This window comes from Neophocaena asiaeorientalis, unplaced genomic scaffold (assembly GCF_003031525.2).
Source record: "Neophocaena asiaeorientalis asiaeorientalis breed wild unplaced genomic scaffold, Neophocaena_asiaeorientalis_V1.1 scaffold72, whole genome shotgun sequence".
Taxonomy (NCBI): domain Eukaryota; kingdom Metazoa; phylum Chordata; class Mammalia; order Artiodactyla; family Phocoenidae; genus Neophocaena; species Neophocaena asiaeorientalis.
This window is the reverse complement of record NW_020185336.1, coordinates 4,268,786-4,292,637: the sequence shown is the minus strand read 5'-3', so window position 1 is coordinate 4,292,637 and position 23,852 is coordinate 4,268,786. Positions and strand designations below refer to the sequence as shown.

General features: G+C 37.7%; 1 protein-coding gene across 1 annotated transcript in view; it reads right to left on the bottom strand.

Moving 5' to 3' along the window:
* KCNH7 (potassium voltage-gated channel subfamily H member 7) overlaps window positions 1-23,852 on the bottom strand; it is a 448,518-nt gene that overhangs the window by 92,093 nt on the left and 332,573 nt on the right. Inside the window, exon 6 of the mRNA XM_024735942.1 lies at window positions 22,186-22,400. Within this exon, the coding sequence (XP_024591710.1) occupies window positions 22,186-22,400 (215 nt within the window). The remainder of the gene's footprint in view (window positions 1-22,185; window positions 22,401-23,852) is intronic.

Below are 23,852 nucleotides of genomic sequence, written 5' to 3'. Positions count from 1 at the left end.
TCTTCACCTCCTTCGCCCATGTTTCCATCAATAAAGGATTCATTTGAGTTAATGAGTTTCTCCTTCAAGATGCAAATATACCCCAGTGAGAATAAAATTCCATTTTTCATGCAGCTATTTATTTATTTATTTATTTGGCTGCGCTGTGCGACTTGCGGGATCTAGTTCCCTGACCAGGGATCAAACCTGCACCCTCGGCAGTGAAAGCTCCGTGTTCTAACCACTGGGAAGCCAGAGAATTCCCTCATGCCCCTATTTATATGAAATACTCTAATCAAATTAGCAACATCCAGAAAACATGGATTTTTTTTATTACAAGAGAAGAACTGAGGGAATTTATTTTTAAACAAACTCTGTTTATAATTTTGTACATTACTTTAGAGCATGTGGGTAGTCTATCAGATAGTCATCCATGATATGGAAGGAGCATTATGGAGTGGAATATAGACCAGGTAGAAGCGTCTACCTTATAGAGCCAGAAGTTACGAGGTTTAAAAATCTCTGCACTGGAATAAAGATGCAGATGTAGAGAATGGACTTGAGGACGCGGGGGTGGGGTAGGAGGGTAAGCTGGGACGAAGTGAGAGAGTGGCATGGACATATATACACTACCAAATGTAAAACAGATAGCTAGTGGGAAGCAGCTGCATAGCACAGGGAGATCAGCTCGGTGCTTTGTGACCACCTAGAGGGGTGGGATAGGGAGGGTGGGAGGGAGATGCAAGAGGGAGGAGATATGGGGATATAGGTATACATATAGCTAATTCACTTTGTTATACAGCAGAAACTAACACAACATTGTAAAGCATTATATTCCAATAAAGATGTTAAAAAAAAATCTCTGCACTAATGTTTGTGTGTGTCTTATGCCCTCACTGCCCATGTCTCTAGCTGGCTACCATCCTTTAACTTCCTCTTGCATGTTGCAATGTAGGCATTACCTCCCCTAACTCCTCCAGGCTAGGTATGATGTCCCTTCTCTGCTCACAGATAACCCCTTTCTCCACAGTAGAACCTTTATCACACTTTGTTATGGGTTCTGTTAATCTTTCTATTTTTGCCCACTTGATGGGATGGCAGGGCCATGTCACCATTGTAACCAGACTTTCTAACAGTGTCCTATCAGAGTAAGCACTCCACATGTATCTGGAGACTGCCTTGGACCTGACACTAAACATTAATGAGTGCCTACAACAAGAAAGATATTATCCCTACTTAGATGCTAATTAAGGATCCAAGACAAAGAAGGATCAAACAATGTAGCTTAGAACATTGGCACTGTTAGGTGACGGGGGCTGGTATTTGAATTCAGGTAACATTCTCTTATCTCCACTCAGAAACTAATGGTATCAGAGTCTCAACCTCTTACAGTTAAGCCCAGACTGGTCCACCTCAAGGTGTGCTGTCCAGCACACCGACTCCCTATCATTTCCTGCCTCTTTCCTCATTGGTAAAAAAGACAGAGTATATAAAAGGAGGAATGCAGTTAACTTTCATGTGTCTTATTTGACCTGCCTGGAACTTATAAGGAACTCAATAATGTTAAATGAATGGACATATGAGGTCCTTATTCCTTCTTACCAAAAAAGCATTATCAGAAGTTAGAATCTTCTCTTATGCATACGAAGAATGTATCATATAAATGACATTTTATCTAGTCTAGTCTGATTACCAAATGATCGGTGTGCTAGGTTCTTTGGGGTATATTTTTAAAAGATGTGATAAATTCTATTTCTCAAGGTATAGTTAAGAAGATGAAAGAAACTCATAAACTCACGCATATACACAAATATCTATATATCTATCAATCTATCATTTATCCATTTACCAAGAAATACAAAGCGTCGTGGAAATAAATCATTTGGTTGTGTGAAAATAAACCAAGTATTCTTAGATTAAAGATGGGAGAGGTCAATGCAAGCTGGGAAGCCTCACAAATTTACCTGGAGATGATACGGATCTCAGAAATGGGTAGGATTTGATATACAGAGAAAAGGATGGTAATATTGTAAGTCTAAGGATCACTGCAAACAAACCTCCAGGTCTTGTCATAATCAGGGCGAGTGGAACTTAAAGGAGACTATTTGCCCAGAGCAGACAGTATGTGCTTGCAGGAAAGTGGGAAAGCACACATAGTGTTAGAGGGCTTTCGAGAGAGGGAATATTCAAATGTCTTCTACAGTGTGTGTGTGTGTGTGTGTGTGTGTGTGTGTGTGTGTGTGTGTGTGTGTGTGTGTGTGTTTGCTTTCCAGGAAGATGAGAAAAGTTGATTCCAAAGTATATAAGAAAGTTAGTTCATGTGGGTTCTAGTACAAAAAAGGAATTTACCCATTAAAGTTTCCTAAGACAGTGTTGGGAATAACTGTTTGAAACAATTCCAGTACTTGTAAATAAATACATTAAGCTCACAGGTTGAACCAGAATCAAGGTGTGCAGCAGGTCACTAAGGTTAAGCATTAACAAAGCAAGAGAAGAGAATGATGTTATCGGTCTGTTACTTTGTGCAGCTACAGAACCTTGGGAAATTAAAAATGCTGCAGAAGCAGGTTCTCCTGGGCTTTATATAGATTAATCAGGAATCTTTCCTTCCTCTACTGGATAACTACACTAAAATAAATATTTCCCTGCAAACTTCAAAGTCTGTTCTTAATGTTTTCTGGAACACAAACTGAATACCAAGTGCCAGTTGAATATAATTATATCGCAACTACTAGCAGGTTAATTTTCACATGTTGTAACTTAAAATTCCTAAAACTGTCATGTGCTAATAATTGTGCTCTGAGTTTATTCTCAAGAGTTGGGGAGGAGGATTAATTCCTATTAATAAGGAATTAACTCTCCATCAGCTGTGGAAATAAAAATAGAATTCAGAACAAATAACAAAGTATATTTCTGATCTTAATATGTTTTCAAATTTCATTCTTGGATTTTATAGATTTTAAAATAGATAATTTAATATTCCATATGGGTGGGAACCAGAGATGTGTGTGTGTTAACTACGTCAAAAATATTTTAACAAAAGTCTTCCATTACAACCAATAATTTCAAAACTTTACACTGTAACCTCTTCAAATACTGTGGACAATGGGCCATGCTGCCTAAATCAAGTTTCAGGTTATTTCCTCCATCCATAAGGCATATATTTCTGTGTTTTGCTATGGTCTTTTGATATGAGCTTCAGTTTTACATACAATGAAAGAGGTTCTGCAATATGAATTACTGTTCTTGATAACATTTAGGAATTCTTTCTTTCAATGATAAAAACAATTTCTTAAGAAACAGAAGTTCACTGCTTTCTTTGTTGCTTTTTTATGTTCTTGTACATTGTGTCTCTTCTCAACAATTAATATAAATTTTACATTTGAACCTGTTGGCACAAAAATAGCATTAGATTCTTTTTTTCTGAGAATATTCTCAGAATGAAAGAGTAATATCAGTTTAAATTTCAGTGACTGTGTTAAAAAAGTTGTTCGCTTCCCCACAAAGTTAATTTTCTGTCCTATACCCGAGGCAGATAATAGACTATTGGAACAATCTCATTGACAAGTTTTATTTTACAAAGGAGGTTTCCTTCAAGACAGTACTACAGTATTTCTCTCTATTACATTCTATTTTTTCTTTATTTTGCAGAGTCAGAAACATGGCAAAGAAACCAGAAGACCACACTGTTAGTATTAACCCTAATTTATCCAACGTGCGATAATTCTTTTCTTGGCAGTTTGATACACCAGAGAAGATCACTGCATGGAAAAGAAATAGGAACTAAAGAACCTGTGTCTCTGTTGTTTTCCCTGAACTTAAAAAAAAGGGAGTTTCACGATTCAGGAGGGAACAAAACTGCCTTCAAAGCGAGACTCCCTCAACCTCCCTGCACCCTGATCGTTTTCTCCTCTCTACCTTAGTAATTCTAAAGGAGTAGTTTGGATTCAAAATGCAGACAAATTTGGGGTAATCTGTGTAAGAAACACATTCAAAATCTTAAAATGGCTAATCAGAAGACTAAGCTGAGGGGTTATTCTAATTTATTATAAAAAATATATATAAAACAATTCTAAAATGCAAAATTATGGTAATGAACTCTCTCTTTTTAAATATCCAGCAGTTCATACCTTAGTTTTTACTCACTTTAAGTAATAGATTGCGTAGAGTGGACAGTAATACTTGTTCTTTGGAAAATACTTTTGTTTTAAAGTTAACCTTATACTGAAATCTCATGCTTGCAGCTGTTCATTTACTAGCATTAAAGTTCTCTGTTCATCAGAATTTTTTCATTCATTCCTAAGGCAGAAAGCCTAGGAAAAGGAAAGAAGTCTTTCTTCACTGGAAACAAAAAGTAGGCTGGTAGGATCAGACAGTGGTAGAAAAAGAATGAAAGGGCCTGACAGGTAATAGAGTAGTCAATTTTGGAAGTAATTCAGGTGCCTGCAGGTAGGAACACTTGGGCGCCTGAAATCATTCTTTGCCAACACCAACCCATGAATAATGAATACAGCTATGGGCATAATTTACAAATGACAGCTTATCACCTGAAACAGGACTGTACAGCTCAACTGACAGCTGCCATTCAACCAAGAAACAGCACCAGAATATTCCTCTCTACTATCAATACATTCTTTTTCCCTTTTGGCTTGTGTTGCTCAGCCTCACCTAATGTTGTTGCCGTGACCTGAAAATTAAGCCTGTGTTCCTCACAATGGTATAGGGATTTCTCAGCTTGACTCTTCACTTCAAATGAAAGAAGGATCAACAGGCACCAGAAACTAGATCTGCCTGCAGATCCTTTTTTAATATTTTCTGCCACATCTGAAAAGGAGAACTGAGACACCAATAGGAAATAAAGGAGCCAAGGAAGTACGGAAAGTAGCATGATTATGTGCCCTGGTTCTCACACCACAGACCACCTTGTCTCTGTTCCCACCATTACAGTGATATCCTTAGTGCCACCAACCTCAGGACACTGGAACAAGGGGCAGAACGAGAGGTTTTTCCATTCTCAGCCTATGGCCAGCTTTAGCTATGCTACTCTCAGAAGAAAGAATTAGACACTTTTTATGTATGACCCTGCATCCCACATTTTTCCATTTCTACCTAATTGAATCTAAAAGAGTAGGCTTCAAAATACAGGTATACTTATAACGAATATTTAAAACAGAAAAGGAAATAAACATGGTATTTAGAACAGAGAAGGAAATATATACGGTATTTTTTCCAGCTCTTCTGTACTGAGTTCTATATTTGGTACATTGTTAGGAAAAAAACCTGAGTGGACTTCACTAAAACAAGGAAGAAAAATGTACTTCCTATTATGTACTACCTCCTTCCCACCAGTATTACCTCATGCTTGTCCTAACCCTCTTTCTTTTAAAAATTTAAAAATTTCTAACACATCCATGTTTGAGTTGAACATATAGTGCTCACAGTTATCTGTGAAAAAACATTTTTGTCTAGGCTAGTATTTCCTAAAAAATCTTTCCTCGGGCTTCCCTGGTGGTGCAGTGGTTGAGAGTCCGCCTGCCGATGCAGGGGATGTGGGTTCGTGCCCCGGTCTGGGAAGATCCCACATGCCGCGGAGCGGCTGGGTCCGTGAGCCATGGCCGTTGAGCCTGCACGTCTGGAGCCTGTGCTCCTCAACGGGAGAGGCCACGGCAGTGTCGTCCAAAAAAAAAAAAAAAAAAAAAAAAAAAAAAAAAAAATCTTTCCCCAAATATGAATTCACGATATCAATAGATGTTATATAAAGAAAAAGGCAAATTAAAAATGAATTCTGTCATCAAAAATGTTTGAGAAGTGTTGGGTAAAATTTTTTTTCAGATTTCTTTAATTTAGGACTTCACAGAAATTTTGTGTTAATTTGCCATGTTAATTTCTTGGGGGAGCAGGTATTACTTGACTAAGAAAAGCTTCTTCTAGGAAACAATTGTGAGGCCCATGTTTTGAGGAAGACACTTGAAGCACTCTGGCCTAGGCAAATTCTTAAATGGACATTGTTTCTTAGAGGGGTTACACGAGAAATCAATATGGCAGTAAGCCTGTTTCTCCAATATGAGTTGTGTAAGTAAGCTTGAACATGTTTTTATTTCAAAAACAAATACAATGTAATTAAAACATCATAAGAATATGTAACTGAACCAGTTACCTCATTGAGAAATCTACAGAAAGAGTGATAATGTACAATAACAATGAGGAAATACAAACGCTAGGTCTCTACTGGGTTCTTTTTTCAGCTTTAACTTTACAGGCAGAATGGAAAGATTGGGCTACACCCATGTTTCCCAAATTTGCCTGATCTTAATAATGTGGGAGTAGAGGCTGCAAATAGAATGAGAATTGTTAAAAATTCACAATCCTCAGGTTCCATTGAAAATTACTGAATTTCCAGGGGGTGGGAGGACACAGAGAGAGAGAGAGAGAGATTTAGTTCCAGATGATCCCATTGATCAAAGAGTTTAAAAAAATAAACCAAAAACCTGGGCAAGATGATATTTAAGTGTCCTTTAAATTTTAAGATTCTGTGAAGATTAACTGCTTTTTAATGAACGCTTTCGGAGCAATTGAGTTTCAGTGGGTTTATATCTAACTACATATTTTCCATTATAAATGAGATAAGCACAATACAGAGAAGTAGAGCTAAAGAGAAAAATATATTACTCACAATTTCACCACCAAGATAACCAATGAGATGTTTTATTTTATTTTACTTTCTTATTTGGGATTTCCTTCAAATTAGATTCCATGGTTGAATTCACTTCCTAACTCAAGGAACAGTCCACAGCTACTTAACATTACAAGACCTTGGGTTGCTTGGGTATGTGAAAATGCCATGTCTGCTCTGAATTTCCATACCTGATACAAATAATTAATTCTCATCCTATGAAACATGAAAAATTACTGCTTCTGCCCACTCTCAGTAGGCAACCCACCTTGAATTATGTTTGTCCCAACCCCTAGGCCATGAGGGCAAAAGAACAAAGGAACTCTCTGTCCAGTGCTTCCTTTCTGCTCCAGAGTTTGACATTAACCCAAGGCTTATACTGACTGGGGGGATAAAAACTGAACCACCTTGGCAACAGATAGCTGCAATCTTTGTCTTGGTTGCCATAGCAACCAGGCTATTGCTATGTATGCGAAGCTAAATTATTTTTACCTGTCTATTCTGACCACTGGTATTTTACTTCTTTATTTCAAGCATCTATTTTCAATCTGGTTTCTTTGGCTGACAGAACTTTTAAAGGAAAGGGGTATTTTTCCTCCTTTCATTTAAAAATGTCTGATGAATGTACAAAACCAAACAGGTGCTTTTTAAAAGCAATCTGTACATAAATGATTGCTTTACAAGCTATGGCTCTTAGCGGCTACCAGGGACGTTATTCCTTCATCATTTAGAATATAGAGAAGTATAACTTTTGAGCTAATTAAGATTTTTAAAACTGGAAAGGAACTTTATTTATTTTATTATTATTATTTTTTTTTGGCAGGCCTCTCACTGTTGTGGCCTCTCCCATTGTGGAGCACAGGCTCAGGACGCGCAGGCTCAGCGGCCATGGCTCACGGGCCCAGCTGCTCCGCGACATGTGGGATCCTCCCGGACCGGGGCACAAACCCATGTCCCCTGCATCGGCAGGCGGACTCTCGACCACTGCGCCACCAGGGAAGCCCAAGAAACTTTATTTTAATTTCAAATATGTCAGCAAGTGATGAAGTTTGATGTGCATATAGTAATTAGTGAAAGTAGAAAATTAATCTTTTACTTTTTAAAATTACACACGTGCTTTCAAAATAACATCCTTATTTTACGTTTAATATGTATATAGCACACAACATGTTTGCAGTAGTCAATTGCTACTTACGTGTCTATAGTTTTTATCTTTCCCTCATCATTCCCTAGATTATATATTTATTTGCCCAGAGAGAACTAGAAGACATAATCCAGGATCTCAAAGATCAAAGCTTTGCATTCAATCAAAGGCCACCAAAGGCAAGGACGTTGACTTATACATTTTTGTATCACCATTGTACATAAGACTTTGACTTACATTTAGTAAGCACTCACAAAGATTGAATCAATAATTATCCTGATGAATGTGCTTTACTCCTACTTGCAGTACTCACATATATTGTTTTTCATTTCAATTTGCATGTATAGACACAGACCAAATCCAGAATAGGAGGAAAATATTGGATGGTGATTTCTGTTTTGCTGAACCAAGTTTGATGGTATTCTATAAATAACAGTAAGATAATAGATGCAAAATTAATGTCACATTAAATTGGAAGTGTTCAGAGGCAATTTGGGACTCCTGCATTGCATTTCAAATTTAATTTGGAATTTTGTGTTTGTTACTGTTTCTGGCAGTTCAAGATGATCTGTACAGTTTTATTGAGGTTTGCAGGATACTTAGTTTAGGCAAACAATGAGGTTTAGGAAAACATTTAAATCATACTGTAGAAGTATTGTGAATGTTGTTTTTTGTAATTTCAAGAGTGAAGAATCAATGAGGCTTTATAAAAATAACTGTTGAAAAAATAGACTTTTCAATTAAGTGTTACTTTTATTTTTATTTTTTTTGTGGTACGCGGGCCTCTCACTGTTGTGGCCTCTCCCATTGCGGAGCACAGGCTCCAGATGTGCAGGCTCAGCGGCCATGGCTCATGGGCCCAGCGGCTCCGCGGCATGTGGGATCTTCCCAGACCAGGGCATGAACCCGTGTCCCCTGCATCGTCAGGCGGACTCTCAACCACTGCGCCACCAGGGAAGCCCTAAGTGTTATTTTTAATTCATGACTGTGATATTGCGATTTATCATAAGAAATATATATTTGGTCTTAGTCCCCATTCCTGGCACAGAACTCTTAAATCTTTGGAATTTCCTACATGCTGAGAGAGATAAGGTGTCATTTGTTATGTCAGTGAGATGACTTTTGGAAAGCTTCTAAGTCAGCTAAGGATGGGGGTTGGTCAACAGTGGAATCAACCTCTTGATTAAACGGTTGGAACTGTCAGTCCCACTCCTGACCTCCAGGGAGGAGAGAAGAGCTGGAGGTTGAATACATAGACAATAGCCAATGAATTAATTAATCATGCCTATATAATGAAGCCTCAATAAAAACCCTAAAAGGAGGGGGTTCTGAGAGCTTCTAGGCTGGTGAAACAGAACTCTTCCTTGTGCCATCATGCTGGGCCCGAGCACCACAGGGACACAAGCTCCTTCGTTCAGGATCTCACCCTATGTATCTCTTCATCTGGCTGTTGATTTGTATCCTTTAATATCTTTTGTAATACATTGGTAATCTAGTGAGTAAACAGGTTTCCTGAATTCTGTGAGTCTCTAGCAAGTTAATCTAACTGAAGGAGGGGGTCATGGGAGCCTTCAGTTTAAAGCCAGTTGGTCAGAAGCACAGGTGATACTTGTATTGCAATTGACATCTGAAGTGGGGGACAGTCTTGAGGGACTGAGCCTTTAATTTGTGGCCTCTGATGCTATCTCTGGGTAGATAGTGTCAGAATTGAGTTAAATTGTGTAGAACACCCAGCTGGTGTCAGAGTCTGAATTGGAGTCATAATTAAAATGACATTATTATTGAAAAGTATTTTTAATTTGTAGTTGCATCTAGAAGATATTTTTTAATACTGTCAGAGAAGAAAATTTAGGAATAAGTTTATCTAGTTTGAGGGAAACTAAAGAAAGTTTGTACTATTTACCTGAGATGATATATATTTTCTTTAGCTTTACTGAAGTATAATTGATATACACAAATTACACATTTATAATTTTAAACATTAGCAAATAATACGAAATCAATGCTATCTCTCCATTACAAATCAATCTCTATTTCTAAAGAAGTACTGAATTACAAATATTGTTTTGGATTTCTGTCAAAAGTAAGTATAAATTGAGAACACTGAATCATGAAGAGATAATGAGCATATTTACAATGGACAAAATTCAGTGAAAAGTGAAAAGCTAATACTTTGAGCTCTTTATGTCAGCAATATCAGTGTAATTTTGCTTTTCCTGCATCCAAGTGGCATGCCACCAATAAAAAAAAATTTCATCATAATCAAAAACTAGCTTAAGAAAAATGGGATATGGGGAGACCTTCAAGATGGTGGAGAAATAAGACGAAGAGATCACCTTCCTCCCCACAAACACATCAGAAATACATCTACATGTGGAACAACTCCTACAGAACACCTACTGAATGCTGCAGAAGACCTCAGACTCCTCAAAAGGCAAAAAACTGCCCACGTACCTGGCCATGTGGCTGACAGGGTATTTGTGCTCTGGCTGGGTGTCAGGCCTGTGCCTCTGACGTAGGAGAGCCAAGTTCAGGACACTGGTCCACCAGACACCTCCCAGCTCCACATAATATCAAACGGTGAAAGCTCTGCCTGACATTTCCATCTCAACGCTAAGACCCACCCCCACTCAACGACCAGCAAGCTACAGTGCTGGCCACCTACTACCAAACAACTAGCAAGACAGGAACACAACCCCACACGTTAGCAGAGAGGCTGCCTAAAATCATAATAAGGTCACAGACACCCCAAAACACACCATGGGGCATGGTCCTGCCCATCAGAAAGACAAGATCCAGCCTCATCCACCAGAACACAGGCACCAGTCCCCTCCACCAGGAAGCCTATACAACCAACTGAAACAACCTTAGACACTCGGGGGAGACACCAGAAACAACGGGAACTGTGAACCTGCAGCCTGCGAAAAGGAGACCCCAAACACAGTAAGTTAAGCAAAATGAGAAGACAGAAGGATCAAGGTAAAAACCCACCAGACCAAACAAATGAAGAAGAAATAGGCAGTCTACATGAAAAAGAATTCAGAGTAATGATAGTAAAGAGCATCCAAAATCTTGGAAATAGAATGGAGAAAATGTAAGAAACGTTTAACAAGGACCTAGAAGAACTAAAGAGCAAACAAACAATGATGAACAACACAATAAATGAAATTTTAAATTATCTACAAAAAAACCAATAGAATAACTGAGGCAGAAGAATGGATAAGTGACATGGAAGATAAAATAGAGGAAATAACTACCACAGAGGAAAATAAAGAAAAAAGAATGAAAAGAATTGAGGACAGTCTCAGAGAGCTCAGGGACAACATTAAACACACCAACATTCAAATTATAGGGGTTCCAGAAGAAGAAGAGAAAAAGAAAGTGACTGAGAACATATTTGAAGAGATTATAGTTGAAAACTTCCCTAACATGAGAAAGGAAATAGTCAATCAAGTCCAGGAAGCTCAGAGAGTCCCATACAGGATAAATCCAAGGAGAAACACGCCAAGACACATATTAATCAAACTATCAAAAATTAAATACAAAGAAAAAATATTAAAAGCAGCAAGGGAAAAACAACAAATAATATACAAGGGAATCCACATAAGGTTAACAGCTAATCTTTCAGCAGAAACTCTGCAAGCCAAAGGGGTGTGGCAGGACATATTTAAAGTGATGAAAGGGAAAAACCTACAATCAAGATTACTCTACCCAGCAAGGATCTCATTCATATTTGACGGAGAAATTAAAACCTTTATAGACAAGCAAAAGCTAAGAGAATTCAGCACCACCAAACCAGCTTTACAACAAATACTAAATAAACTTCTCTAGGTAAGAAACACAAAAGAAGGAAAAGGCCTACAATAACAAACCAAAAACAATTAAAAAAATGGTAATAGGAACATACATATCGATAACTACCTTAAATGTAAATGGATTAAATGGTCCATCAAAAGATACAGACTGGCTGAATGGATACAAAAATAAGACCCGTATATATGCTGTCTACAAGAGACCCACTTCAGACCTAGGGACACATACAGACTGAAAGTGAGGGGATGGAATAAGATATTCCATGCAAATGGAAATCAAAAGAAAGCTGAAGTAGCAATTCTCATATCACACATAATAGACTTTAAAATAAAGACTATTACAGGAGACAAAGAAGGATACTACATAATGATCAAGGGATCAATCCAAGAAGAAGATATAACAATTATAAATATGTATGCACCCAACATAGGAGCACCTCAATACATAAGGCAAATGCTAACAGCCATAAAAGGGGAAATTGACAGTAACACAATCATAGTAGGGGACTTTAACACCCCACTTTCACCAATGGACAGATCATCCAAAATGAAAATAAATAAGGAAACACAAGCTTTAAATGATACATTAAACAAGATCGACTTAATTGATATTTATCGGACATTCCATCCCAAAACAACAGAATACACTTTCTTCTCAAGTGCTCATGGAACATTTTCCAGGACAGATCATATCTTGGGTCACAAATCAAGCTTTGGTAAATTTAAGAAAATTGAAATTGTATCTACTATCTTTTCTGACCACAATGCTGTAAGACTAGATATCAATTAAAGGAAAAAAAAAACTGTAAAAAATACAAACACATGGAGGCTAAACAATGCACTACTAAATAACCAAGACATCACTGAAGAAATCAAAGAGGGAATCAAAAAACACCTAGAAACAAATGACAATGAAAACACAATGACCCAAAACCTATGGGATGCAGCAAAAGCAGTTCTAGGAGGGAAGTTTATAGCAATACAATCCTACCTCAAGAAACAAGAAACACCTCAAATAAACAACCTAAATTTACACCTAAAGCAATTAGAGAAAGAAGAACAAAAAAACTGCAAAGTTAGCAGAAGGAAAGAAATCATAAAAATCAGAGCAGAAGTAAATGAAAAAGAAATGAAGGAAACAACAGCAAAGATCAATAAAACTAAAAGCTGGTTCTTTGAGAAGATATACAAAGTTGATAAACCATTACTAGACTCATCAAGAAAAAAAGGGAGAAGACTCAAATCAATAGAATTAGAAATGAAAAAGGAGAAGTAACAACTGACACTGTAGAAATACAAAGGATCATGAGACATTACTACAAGCAACTCTATCCCAATAAAATGGACAACCTGGAAGAAATGGACAAATTCTTAGAAAAATCACAACTTTCCAAGACTGAACCAGGAAGAAATAGAAAATATGAACAAACCAATCACAAGCACTGAAATTGAGACTGTGATTAAAAATATTCCAACAAACAAAAGCCCAGGACCGGATGGCTTCACAGGTGAATTCTATCAAACATTTAGAGAAGAGTTAACACCTATCCTTCTCAAACTCTTCCAAAATATAGCAGAGGGAGGAACACTCCCAAACTCATTCTGCGAGGTCACCATCACCCTGATACCAAAACCAGACAAAGATGTCAACAAGAAAGAAAACTACAGGCCAATATCACTGATGAATATAGATGCAAAAATCCTCAACAAAATATTAGCAAACAGAATCCAACAGCACATTGAAAGGAGCATATACCATGATCAAGTGGAGTTTACCCCAGGAATGAAAGGATTCTTCAATATATTCAAATCAATCAATGTGATAGACCATATCAACAAAATGAAGGATAAAAACAATATGATCATTTTAATAGATGCAGAAAAAGCTTTTGACAAAATTGAACACCCATTTATGATAAAAATCCTCCAGAAAGTAGGCATAGAGGGTATTTACCTCAACATAATAAAGGCCATATATGACAAACCCACAGTCAACATCGTTCCTAATGGTGAAAAACTGAAACCATTTCCTCTAAGATCTGGAACAAGACAAGGTTTTCCACTCTCACCACTATTAATCAATATAGTTTTGGAAGTTTTAGCCACAGCAATCAGAGACGAAAAAGGAATAAAAGGAATCCAAATTGGAAAAGAAGAAGTAAAGCTGTCACTGCAGATGAGATGATACTATACATAGAGTACCCTAAAGATGCTACCAGAAAACTACTAGAGCTAATCAATGAATGTGGTAAAGTAGCAGGATACAAAATTAATGCACAGAAATCTCTTGCATTCCTATACACTAATGATGAAAAATCTGAAAGAGAAATTAAGGAAACGCTCCCATTTACCATTGCAACAAAAAGAATAAATACCTAGGAATAAACCTACCTAAGGAGACAAAAGACCTGTATGCAGAAAACTATAAGACACTAATGAAAGAAATTAAAGATGGTACAAAGAGATGGAGATATATACTATGTCTTGGATAGGATGAATCCACATTGTGAAAATGACTATTGTACCCAAAGCAATCTACAGAGTCATTACAAGCCCTATCAAACTACCAATGGCATTTTTCACAGAACTAGAACAGAAAATTTCACAGTTTGTATGGAAACACAAAAGACCCCGAATAGCCAAAGCAATCTGGTGAAAGAAAAACAGAGCTGGAGGAATCAGGCTCCAGGACTGCTGACTATACTACAAAGCTACAGTAATCAAGACGGCATGGTACTGGCACAAAAACAGAAATACAGATCAATGGAACAGTATAGAAAGCCCAGAGATAAACCCACACACCTATGGTCACCTTATTTTTGATAAAGGAAGGAAGAATATACAATGGAGAAAAGACAGCCTCTTCAATAAGCTGTGCTGGGAAATCTGGACAACTACATGTAAAAGAATGAAATCAGAATACTCCCTAACACCATACACAAAAATAAACCAAAATGGATTAAAGACCTAAATGTAAGGCCAGACCTTATAAAACTCTGAGAGCAAAACATAGGCAGAACACTCTATGACATTAATCACAGCAGCAAGATCTTTTTTGACCCACCTCATAGACAAGTGGAAATAAAAACAAAAATAAAGAAATGGGACCTAATGAAACTCAAAAGCTTTTGCACAGCAAAGGAAACCATAAACAAGATGAAAAGACAACCCTCAGGTGTGGAGAAAAGGGAACACTCTTGCACTGCTGGTGGGAATGTGAAGTGGTTCAGCCACTATGGAGAACAGTTGCTGGAGAAGGTGTGGAGAAAAGAGAACCCTCTTGCACTGTTGGTGGGAATGTAAATTGATATAGCCCCTATGGAGAACAGTATGAAGGTTCCTTAAAAAACTAAAAATAGAACTACCATATGACCCAGCAATCTCACTACTGGGCATATACCCTGAGAAAACCATAATTCAGAAAGAGTCATGTACCACAATGTTCACTGAGCTCTATTTACAGTAGCCAGGACATGGAAGCAACCTAAGTGACCATCAACAGATAAATGGATAAAGAAGACGTAGCACATATATACAATGGAATATTAGCCATAAAAAGAAACGATATTGAGTTATTTGGAGTGAGGTGGATGGACCTAGAGTCTGTCATACAGAGTGAAGTGAGTCAGAAATAGAAAAACACATACCGTATCCTAACACATATATGGAATCTAAAAAATAAAAAGTTTCTGAAGAACCTAGGGGCAGGACAGGAATAAAGATGCAGACATAGAGAATGGACATGGGGAGGGGGAAAGGTAAGCTGGGACGAAGTGAGAGAGTGGCATGGACTTATATATACTACCAAATGTAAAATAGATAGCTAGTGGGAAGCACAGCTGCATAGCACAGTGAGATAAGCTGGGTGCTTTGTGATCACCTAGAGATGTGGGATAAGGAGGGTGGGAGGGAGACGCAAGAGGGAGGAGATATGAGGATAAATGTATATGTATAGCTGATTCACTTTGTTATAAAGCAGAAACTAACACATCATTGTAAAGAAATTATACTCCAATAAAGATGTTAAACAAAAAAAAAGAAAAATGGGATATGAACTTAAACAAGAAATAATGCATCCTTAATGATGGTTTTATTCAGCTGCTTTTTGCAGAGTTTGAGGAGTTTTAGAGAAAATATACCACATTCTCTTCCTTATTTCTGTAGACTCACTTCTCTAATCAGTTACTAGTAAACATTTAGATTAGGATATTTTGCCATACAGCCAAATGTTACAGGTATTTCCCAATGCCATGCTAACTTCTGAGTAGAATTAGGGGACAGATAAGAAAACAAAACAGAATTAAAGAGGATGCACTTTAGAGATTAAGATCTTCACTCTTTGAGTCAGATGATCTCGGTCTGAAGCCCACTTTCACCATCTATTGTGTGACCTAGGTAAGTTGCTTCCTTCTTCCTAAGCTTGATTCCTCTTCTATGAGCTAGAGATGATAATAATAGTACCAACTCATAGGAGTGTTATGTGGATTAAAATTGATAATCTGTTAAACCACTTAGCATAGAGCCTGGCACATAGTAAATGCTCAATCAGTGTCACCTATTATTAAATCTATCATAATTCTATTTTCACGCCAATAATATACTTAAATAAATCCCAGATAATGGGAATTTATTTTAGGTTTAAGGTTCTATGTAGATTTCAAAATTATATGGCCTTTTAAACATTCAGAAATTTCTCTCTTGTGACCTAAGTCTCTTAGTGATTACTCCTGAAACTAATTATTTTGAGTGTTCTCCTTAGTAAAGCTATAAGAAAACTATAGTTGTGGACTAGTAGTAATTCTTTTCTTCATCATATGTCTTTCTGATGACCACAATATGGGTTTCTATTAAGTTCACTAGACATTCCTTTTAAGTAGTAAAATAATAAGTTGCGGAACTATTTGCTCATAATTGGGCCAGTACTGTATATAAAGGAAACTCAAACTACCTTTAGTTTCATAATATGATCTTGTAGTACTTATTATATTAGCATTTGCAAATGCTATTATTATATGTTGCTGTAATATTTTTCTCCAAGTAGTTTATAACCCCTTGAGTACTGGTACTAGGTTTTATACTTCTGTGTCTCTAGAGCCTACCCAGCATATAATGTGCATTTAGTGTGTGTGTGTGTGTGTGTGTGTGTGTGTGTGTGTGATGCTGTTAGTCTGAATTCTTATCTTCATCTACACAATGGGGCACTGTTGTTTTGTTTTCTTTCCTTAGAGACCTTCCTTCCCAGCTGCTTTTTTCTGGTGTGGTCCGCAGTCAAGGGCTATATTTCTTCCACCACAAGGCTGAGCACAGGACTCAGGTTGGCCAATCAGAGTCCACTACCTCGGGAATTGATGTGGACACTGGTGGAGAGAAAGCCTTTCCCATCAGATCACCAACTGTGAGTATTAGGTAAGACAGAAGAGTCTAAGGACCTTGCTTCCATCAGATATAGCATGAAGTCAATACAGAAGAAAGCAAGGCTGAGAGGAGAGAATGTCATCAGCTGTTCAAACAATGAATGTAGCTGTGGCCCAAAGCAGAACAGCCCCTGCACTTTTTGGTTATGTGACCCTATAAGCTGACCCTCCTCCTTTCATTTTTTGCTTAAAGTGGTTTCACTCAGGCTTCTATTACTTGCATTCTGTTACAGCACTGACTGATAGAGCCTTATGTGACTGGCCAATAAAGATTTGAAACCCACAATGCCATCTTCTTAAACCTTCTGACATTCTTATGCCTATCTAGGGAGAGTGATCTAGTACAAAATTTGTAAGAGCTGAATGTGACAACAAAATGATGCATTTTATCCTAAAGCTCAGCATAACATCTGAACTAGAACTAGCCTCAGAAATAATGAAATGATATGAGAGTGTAAAAGTTTGGTTTACTTTTACTTAAAAGGGGGCAGATATAGCCAAGAATTTGATCCTTTACTGAGAAATGCAATCGCATGGTGAAAGCAGATCTTTGCTCTTCACCCACACATTTCTTCCAATTCATTGTTTTCTCTCCATCACTCCACTGGAATTTGGTAGTAATTATCCAACCAAGGCCCCTCTTCCCCAAAGTGGACCCTACTACACATTTGCCTGTACCAGGTGGATTGTAGTTAAGGAAGAAAAAACCCACATCCTCTGAGAGTTATTTTCTACTTCCTTCAATGAGTAGAGAAGGTCAGGTGGAATATGACATAAAGAGCTGATGCATGCAGAAGTTTGGCCTCTCAGACCAGCCACTAAAAGGAATCTTTGGACCTAAGGCAACAGCAAGAATGAGAATCTTGCTTGAGGGAAGAGTTTGGAAGGCAAGCATTTGCCTTGGGAATTTTTTACCCACAGATTTACTCTTGCTTAATTCTCTCCAACACCTTTGGTGGTGCATTTCTGAATCTTTTAAGATTCTTAGGTGCTGTGTCTTACGTTAGGCTCTAGTAATACAAACACCTCATGCTTCATTCATCCATTGGTACTCACAGTTTCCCAAATGTGCCCCACTCCAGATTCTAACACACAATCTCAGAAAATTCTCAAGTTTCAAAACTCATCTAAGAGTTTATATTTCCCAATCACCACCCCAACCTCCCAATATAGGCAATGTTTCCTCTCCCAGCACTCTCTGCTCTCTGAGTTTACCTATAGTGTAATACTTCACATTGCATTACAATGCCTATGTACCGAACTTGTCTGTCTCCATCACTTCTTGAAGGCAGAGAATTTGCCTTTTAATTATGAATTCCCGGAAACTAACACTGTACATACTAGCTCTCAATAAATGCTTGTTGAGTGAATAAAAAAATACACAGATGCACGAATGAATGAACAGATGAATGGATAGCAACATGGTCCCTGCTCAATAAGCTCAATCTAGCTGGGGAGGCAAACAACTAACTGGTTAATTCATAATTAGCCAAAGTACAATAGAGATAAGATCCAAATGGTGAGAGAGTATAACGATGAACAGAGATGAATTGTTTCTTTCATTTATGCCTTTTTTTTCTTGATGTCTGCTCTATTGTTTGTGCTCAGAGGAGTGTTTAAAAATCCTTATTGAATGATTGATGAACAAAGCCCTGATATCTTTTGAAAAAAGGATTACCATACAAGTCCATCAAGGGAATAAAACATATTAGAACATGAGATAATGGAAATACTGCTGGCTGCCTACAGCAAATACGTTGAGAATATCTTGACAAGGAGGATTTCCACGTAGTCCTAACAAAGGTAATAGTAAAGTTTCTGAGTCACTACAAAATTATTTCTAGAGACTAGGAGGCAAGTGGTACTATATGTTGTGAATATGGGGATTCCAGAGATAGCTACAATCAGGAAACTTCACAAACACTAAATGAGAAAATAGTTATAGGCTCGCTCTGCTTTCAAGTGCTTAAAAAAATTTCCAGAGGCTACGTTTGCAGGAGGAATGTCTCAGTATTTGATCTCCACCTTGTTTGGTTTGACATGTTGACAACTGGAAGGTTTGCTACTAAGAGCTAAAGGGGGCCTAAAAAGAAGATAGAGCGAGCCTACATATCCCCTTCTTTCTAGTTTTCAGTCTCAATCTTTTTCCAGTCTCTCAACATTTCTGGCCAGAACCATAGCTACTTAAGTGTTCTGTCTCCAGAATCTCCTTCCTGTCACTGTATCTTTTACATTGTTAAAAAAAAAGTGTTGTGGCCTCTCTTGTTGCGGAGCACAGGCTCCGGAGGCGCAGGCTCAGCGGCCATGGCTCATGGGCCCAGCTGCTCCACGGCATGTGGGATCTTCCCGGACTGGGGAACGAACCCGTGTCCCCTGCATCGGCATGCGGACTCTCAACCACTGCGCCACCAGGGAAGCCCACCTTCAAAAGGTTTTTTGCCTGCTCCTCAACCTGGGGTGGTTCGGAGGCTGTGTGGTGGGGCACTCCATGATGATTTGGGTGAAGTATAAGAAACTGTAGGAAAACTATGGGGCTTTGTTGTGGACCTCAGTGTCCCTCAGTGGTAAGTAACAGTTTTAAACATTTTTTAAACTGTTAAAACAAGTATTGTAATGTTATGGAGCTAAATATGAAAGTCACAGGGATTTTAAAGAGAAAGCATGAGACCTTAAAAGAATGCTCACCTTCTGATGGCAGCTGTTGCATTTTACTCAACCCCCCCAAGGCACTTGAGGAGAAAGGTATTGAAGAACCATCTAGAGGGGAAAGTTCCAGCAGCTCCCCAATCTGTAACAAGCCCCTGCCCAGCCCAGCAACTCCCTGGCTCAAGAACCTACTTGTTAGGAGAAGGCACTTGGACTTTTGTGCCTCTACAACTTTGTTCTTGCTGTTTCCTCTACCTGGGATTCTCACCCCTTCCCTTGTCTGCTTGGTCAACTTCTCTTGCCTTCCTTCCTTCAGTAAAGGTTCATGAACTCTACTCTCCCAGGTGTTTTACTAGGTCGTGGCAGGGTGTAGATAAAAGGATCCTGCAGCGATATATCGTGCAGAGGGCCAGGAGAAGTCATACAAGAACATTAATAAACAGAATAATGGTTGATGTTGCTTGCCATGTACATAGCACCTTGATGAACACTTTCCACACATCATTCTATTTAATTCTTATATCAACACTGAGAAATAAGTTTTGTCATCACTAAAACTTGCCTCAATGTCACAATAAATGACTTAGCCAGAATTAAAGCACAAGTGCATGCGACTCTGGGTTATGCTTTTAAACATCACTCACTACCCAGTTTGATAAGTAACCTTCTGGATCCATCTTAAATGTCCCATCTCATCTGTTTTCCTTCTCTGAAATTTCCTCCCTTAAAGTATAATTACTTTCCCTCGACCTGTGTTCCTGTATTCTTTAACACCATGATTTCATTAGCACTATTTGTATAAATGTTTCCTCTCACCAGGCTCAGAAAGTCCCAGTAGAGGTGCCACCTCCGATCCATGTGTACATTCATCTCCTCCTGGCACAGTGGACCTGCTGAATGTGGCAGGATAAGGTAGGCCCTGTAGTGAACCAAGCTCATGAAAACTTTGCAAAGATCAAACTTGGCTGCCCACACACCTAAGGTATGTTTTGTTTGGCCTATAAAAGCATTTTGAATTAGTTTGCCAACTTTTAGAAATAAAGAGTTTATCTTAAATTCTGGATTTCTAGATTCTTTTTAAAATTGGAAGATTTGAAAACACTGGTCAAGCATTCTTGCATGACCACAGCTAGCTGGAGCTGAGTGGCAGCCATCTTCTCAGGAGGGACTCTGGGCTCTGTAAGTCCCTGTAGCCCCTACCATGCCTGCTGTGCTACCATGACTACTTTACTCACTTACGCTACTGGCAGGACCCTGACCCTAATATCTGCAACCAGCCTACTGTTCAATTTCTAAAATCTCTTTCTATATATACATATGATGATTATGGTCTACAAATAATATATTTTTTGAGTTAATTGCAAGTAAAATTCAAAGCTATCAAAACGGTGTCAATACAACACAAATAATAGTAGACTATTCATTTATCACTGTTGGGCCCAGTTTACTAAGTATAAGTTGAGAAAAACAAAATGCCAACGGTAGAAAGCCTCATTACTACATAAATATCAAAATATATATTTGAGTATGGCATGTATAATCTCTCATCTCAAATAAATAGAGACTACTCAGGTCTATTTACAACTGACTCATGGTCTTTACATAGCTATTTTAGCTCACATTTAAGACATTATTTACAAACTACTATAGTGTTGTTTGTAGTGATTACAATTACAAAAAACTATATTAATGTAAAATCTTAAATGCTTGGGATAGAGATTGGGGTCAAGTTTATCTTTATATTGTGACTGTTTATAAAAATATTTGCTAAGCAAATATACTAGGTTAAATTGTTTGTAAGAAAACAAAAACTGTTTACTTGGCACAAATTTTAGACTCAAGAATTCCCAACAATGTAAGTGCATTGTAAGCAAAAGCTGGGTACTGCTTAGGTTGGTATTTTGATATAATAAATACAAATCATTTTTCTCTATTCTTTAAAACAGGACTCTTGCTAGACAGTACCTTTTACCTTAGTTCAACTTGCAATATTTTTTTAAAAAAAACAATAAAATATTGTTCCTATGAAATATATTGTTTCACTCTGACTTTTCATCAACTCAGACAGTTCTTTTCCCCAATTCCACTGACTTATACCTGACTCAGTAGTGTAAGTGCAAAAAGAGGGCCACAGTTAAGAGTAAATCCCAATTAGTTGCCTAAACCTTCGATAGACACATCCATTATATTAAAAAAAAACACATGCTTTAATAATGCAAGAGTTGGCAGCAAAACAATAAATGCCCAAACATGATGAATAGCTGGTTAACCACTTCTGCAACAAAAGGAACAAGAAAACCAAGCCAGCCCATTTTTGCTTAGTCTTGCAATAGATAAAATCATAGTCTGTAGTTTTATTTATCTATTACATTAGAGGGTCACCCAACTTCTGAGAAATTGGAGTGCAAATAAATGGCTTACCTCTCTTAATATTCATTCATAGGAAAAGGAATGAGTTTTATGGTGCAGAAAATAACTTTAAAAACAGTTAAAATTGATAGTAAAATCGTGTCCTACCTGGGTAACTTTCTCTGTCACATTGTGTGTTCGATCTTTAACTTTGGGTGCAATAATGGTTTTATCTGAAGAAGGAGGGGATGTGTTCTTTTTTTCAGTTTTGACATCTGAAAAATTCAGAGTGAGCTGTGGAATCTTGTTAATGGTGCTGTATTTGTTCAGGTTTGAATCCGACGTGGATCCCAGGAGGCTTGACTTGATATGATTAAAAGGCCCTAAAAAATTGGAAAGTATTTGTAAAAGCAATATCAGGAAAAATTAAGAAAGAGATGGTCTTGAATGACCTGTTAGTAATCCATGACCATTGTGACCCTGATTCAGATGTGACTAAATGCAGCTGGCTGATACCTGTTCACCATCTGACATATGGAGAGGCATGTGAGTATCCAAGGATAAGATGGTGCCCTAGGTGTGCACCCAGAGAGCAGATGACAGCTTTAGCTGTTAACTGGCTTCTTTCATTAAAGGTTGGAATAAAAGAACGAACTCTACTCCCTATTATTGGCTAAATTCTACTTTCAAAGTTTCTCAAGAATTTCTTTTTATATAATTTAAGAATTATTCAAGGAAGGACTTTTATAATTTAGGAATTATTCAAGGAAGGTTAAAATCATGTTGGCCATGAAACTTCTGAATGGCTGTCTAGCCCGCTCCAATTCGTATTACTCCCTTCTCTGTGCCGTAACAAGTGACAAGCCAGTTGTGTTCTTCATATGCTTCTATTACCTGTATGAGATGCTTCCCAGAGATTCAGAGAGTTAAGTCCAGACAGGAATTTCAGGTAACAATGAGAAGGACAAATGTCATTTGTGTGTATGGGTGTGTGTGTGTGTGTGTGTGTGTGTGTGTTATGTGGACTATATTGAAAATTTTGGCTCCTATGTGGGATTTTTAAATCTTTCCTTTCTTTTCTTTTTTTCCCTTTTATTTAGATTTAAGGCTGACCACTTTTTGAGGGGGAAAAAAACATAGCAGAAGAATGCTTTGGCAAACGTAACTTAAAATTGAAGTGACCATAGTTGGGTAAATAAGACTTGTCTGGGGTTGGCAGCACCTGGTTACATTTTTTTTTTTTTTTTTTTTTTAACCATGCTATACATTAGGTACCCAGATCTTATTCCTGGAAATTTGGACTCTTTGACCAACGCTAGTCACTTCTCACATGCCTTTCTTACAAAGACAATTTGGCACTGTGCCAAGACCCTGGGCCCCTTAGTTGAGGGTAAGTACACTGACCAGCTACATATTCTTTTGAGATGAACCTATTGTCTGTTGCTTATAGAGGGTCAAGAAATGCTCCGAAGAGTTTCTTATACAATTGGTAATATTACTTATACCATTACGTAGCTCTTAAAAATTAGCATGAGGAAGACTTTTATAAAAATCCTGAGCCCACGAGTGCTATACAGCCATTAACTTTCTGCCTGGAGAGTGCTTGAAACATGCAAACTGCGTGAATGAACTTGCTAGTCAGCACATTTTGCCTTATGCTATTTTTATCCCCTGTTCAGAATGAAAACTAACACATTTTGGAGATCAGAATGTGCTTTATGCACCAAGTGAGGTATAAACCCTTGAAAATTAAATTTATAGATAGTGTATTTTGGACCACAACTGTCAATCAACTCAGATCAAATATAATCCAAAAAAAAAAAAAAAAAAAATAC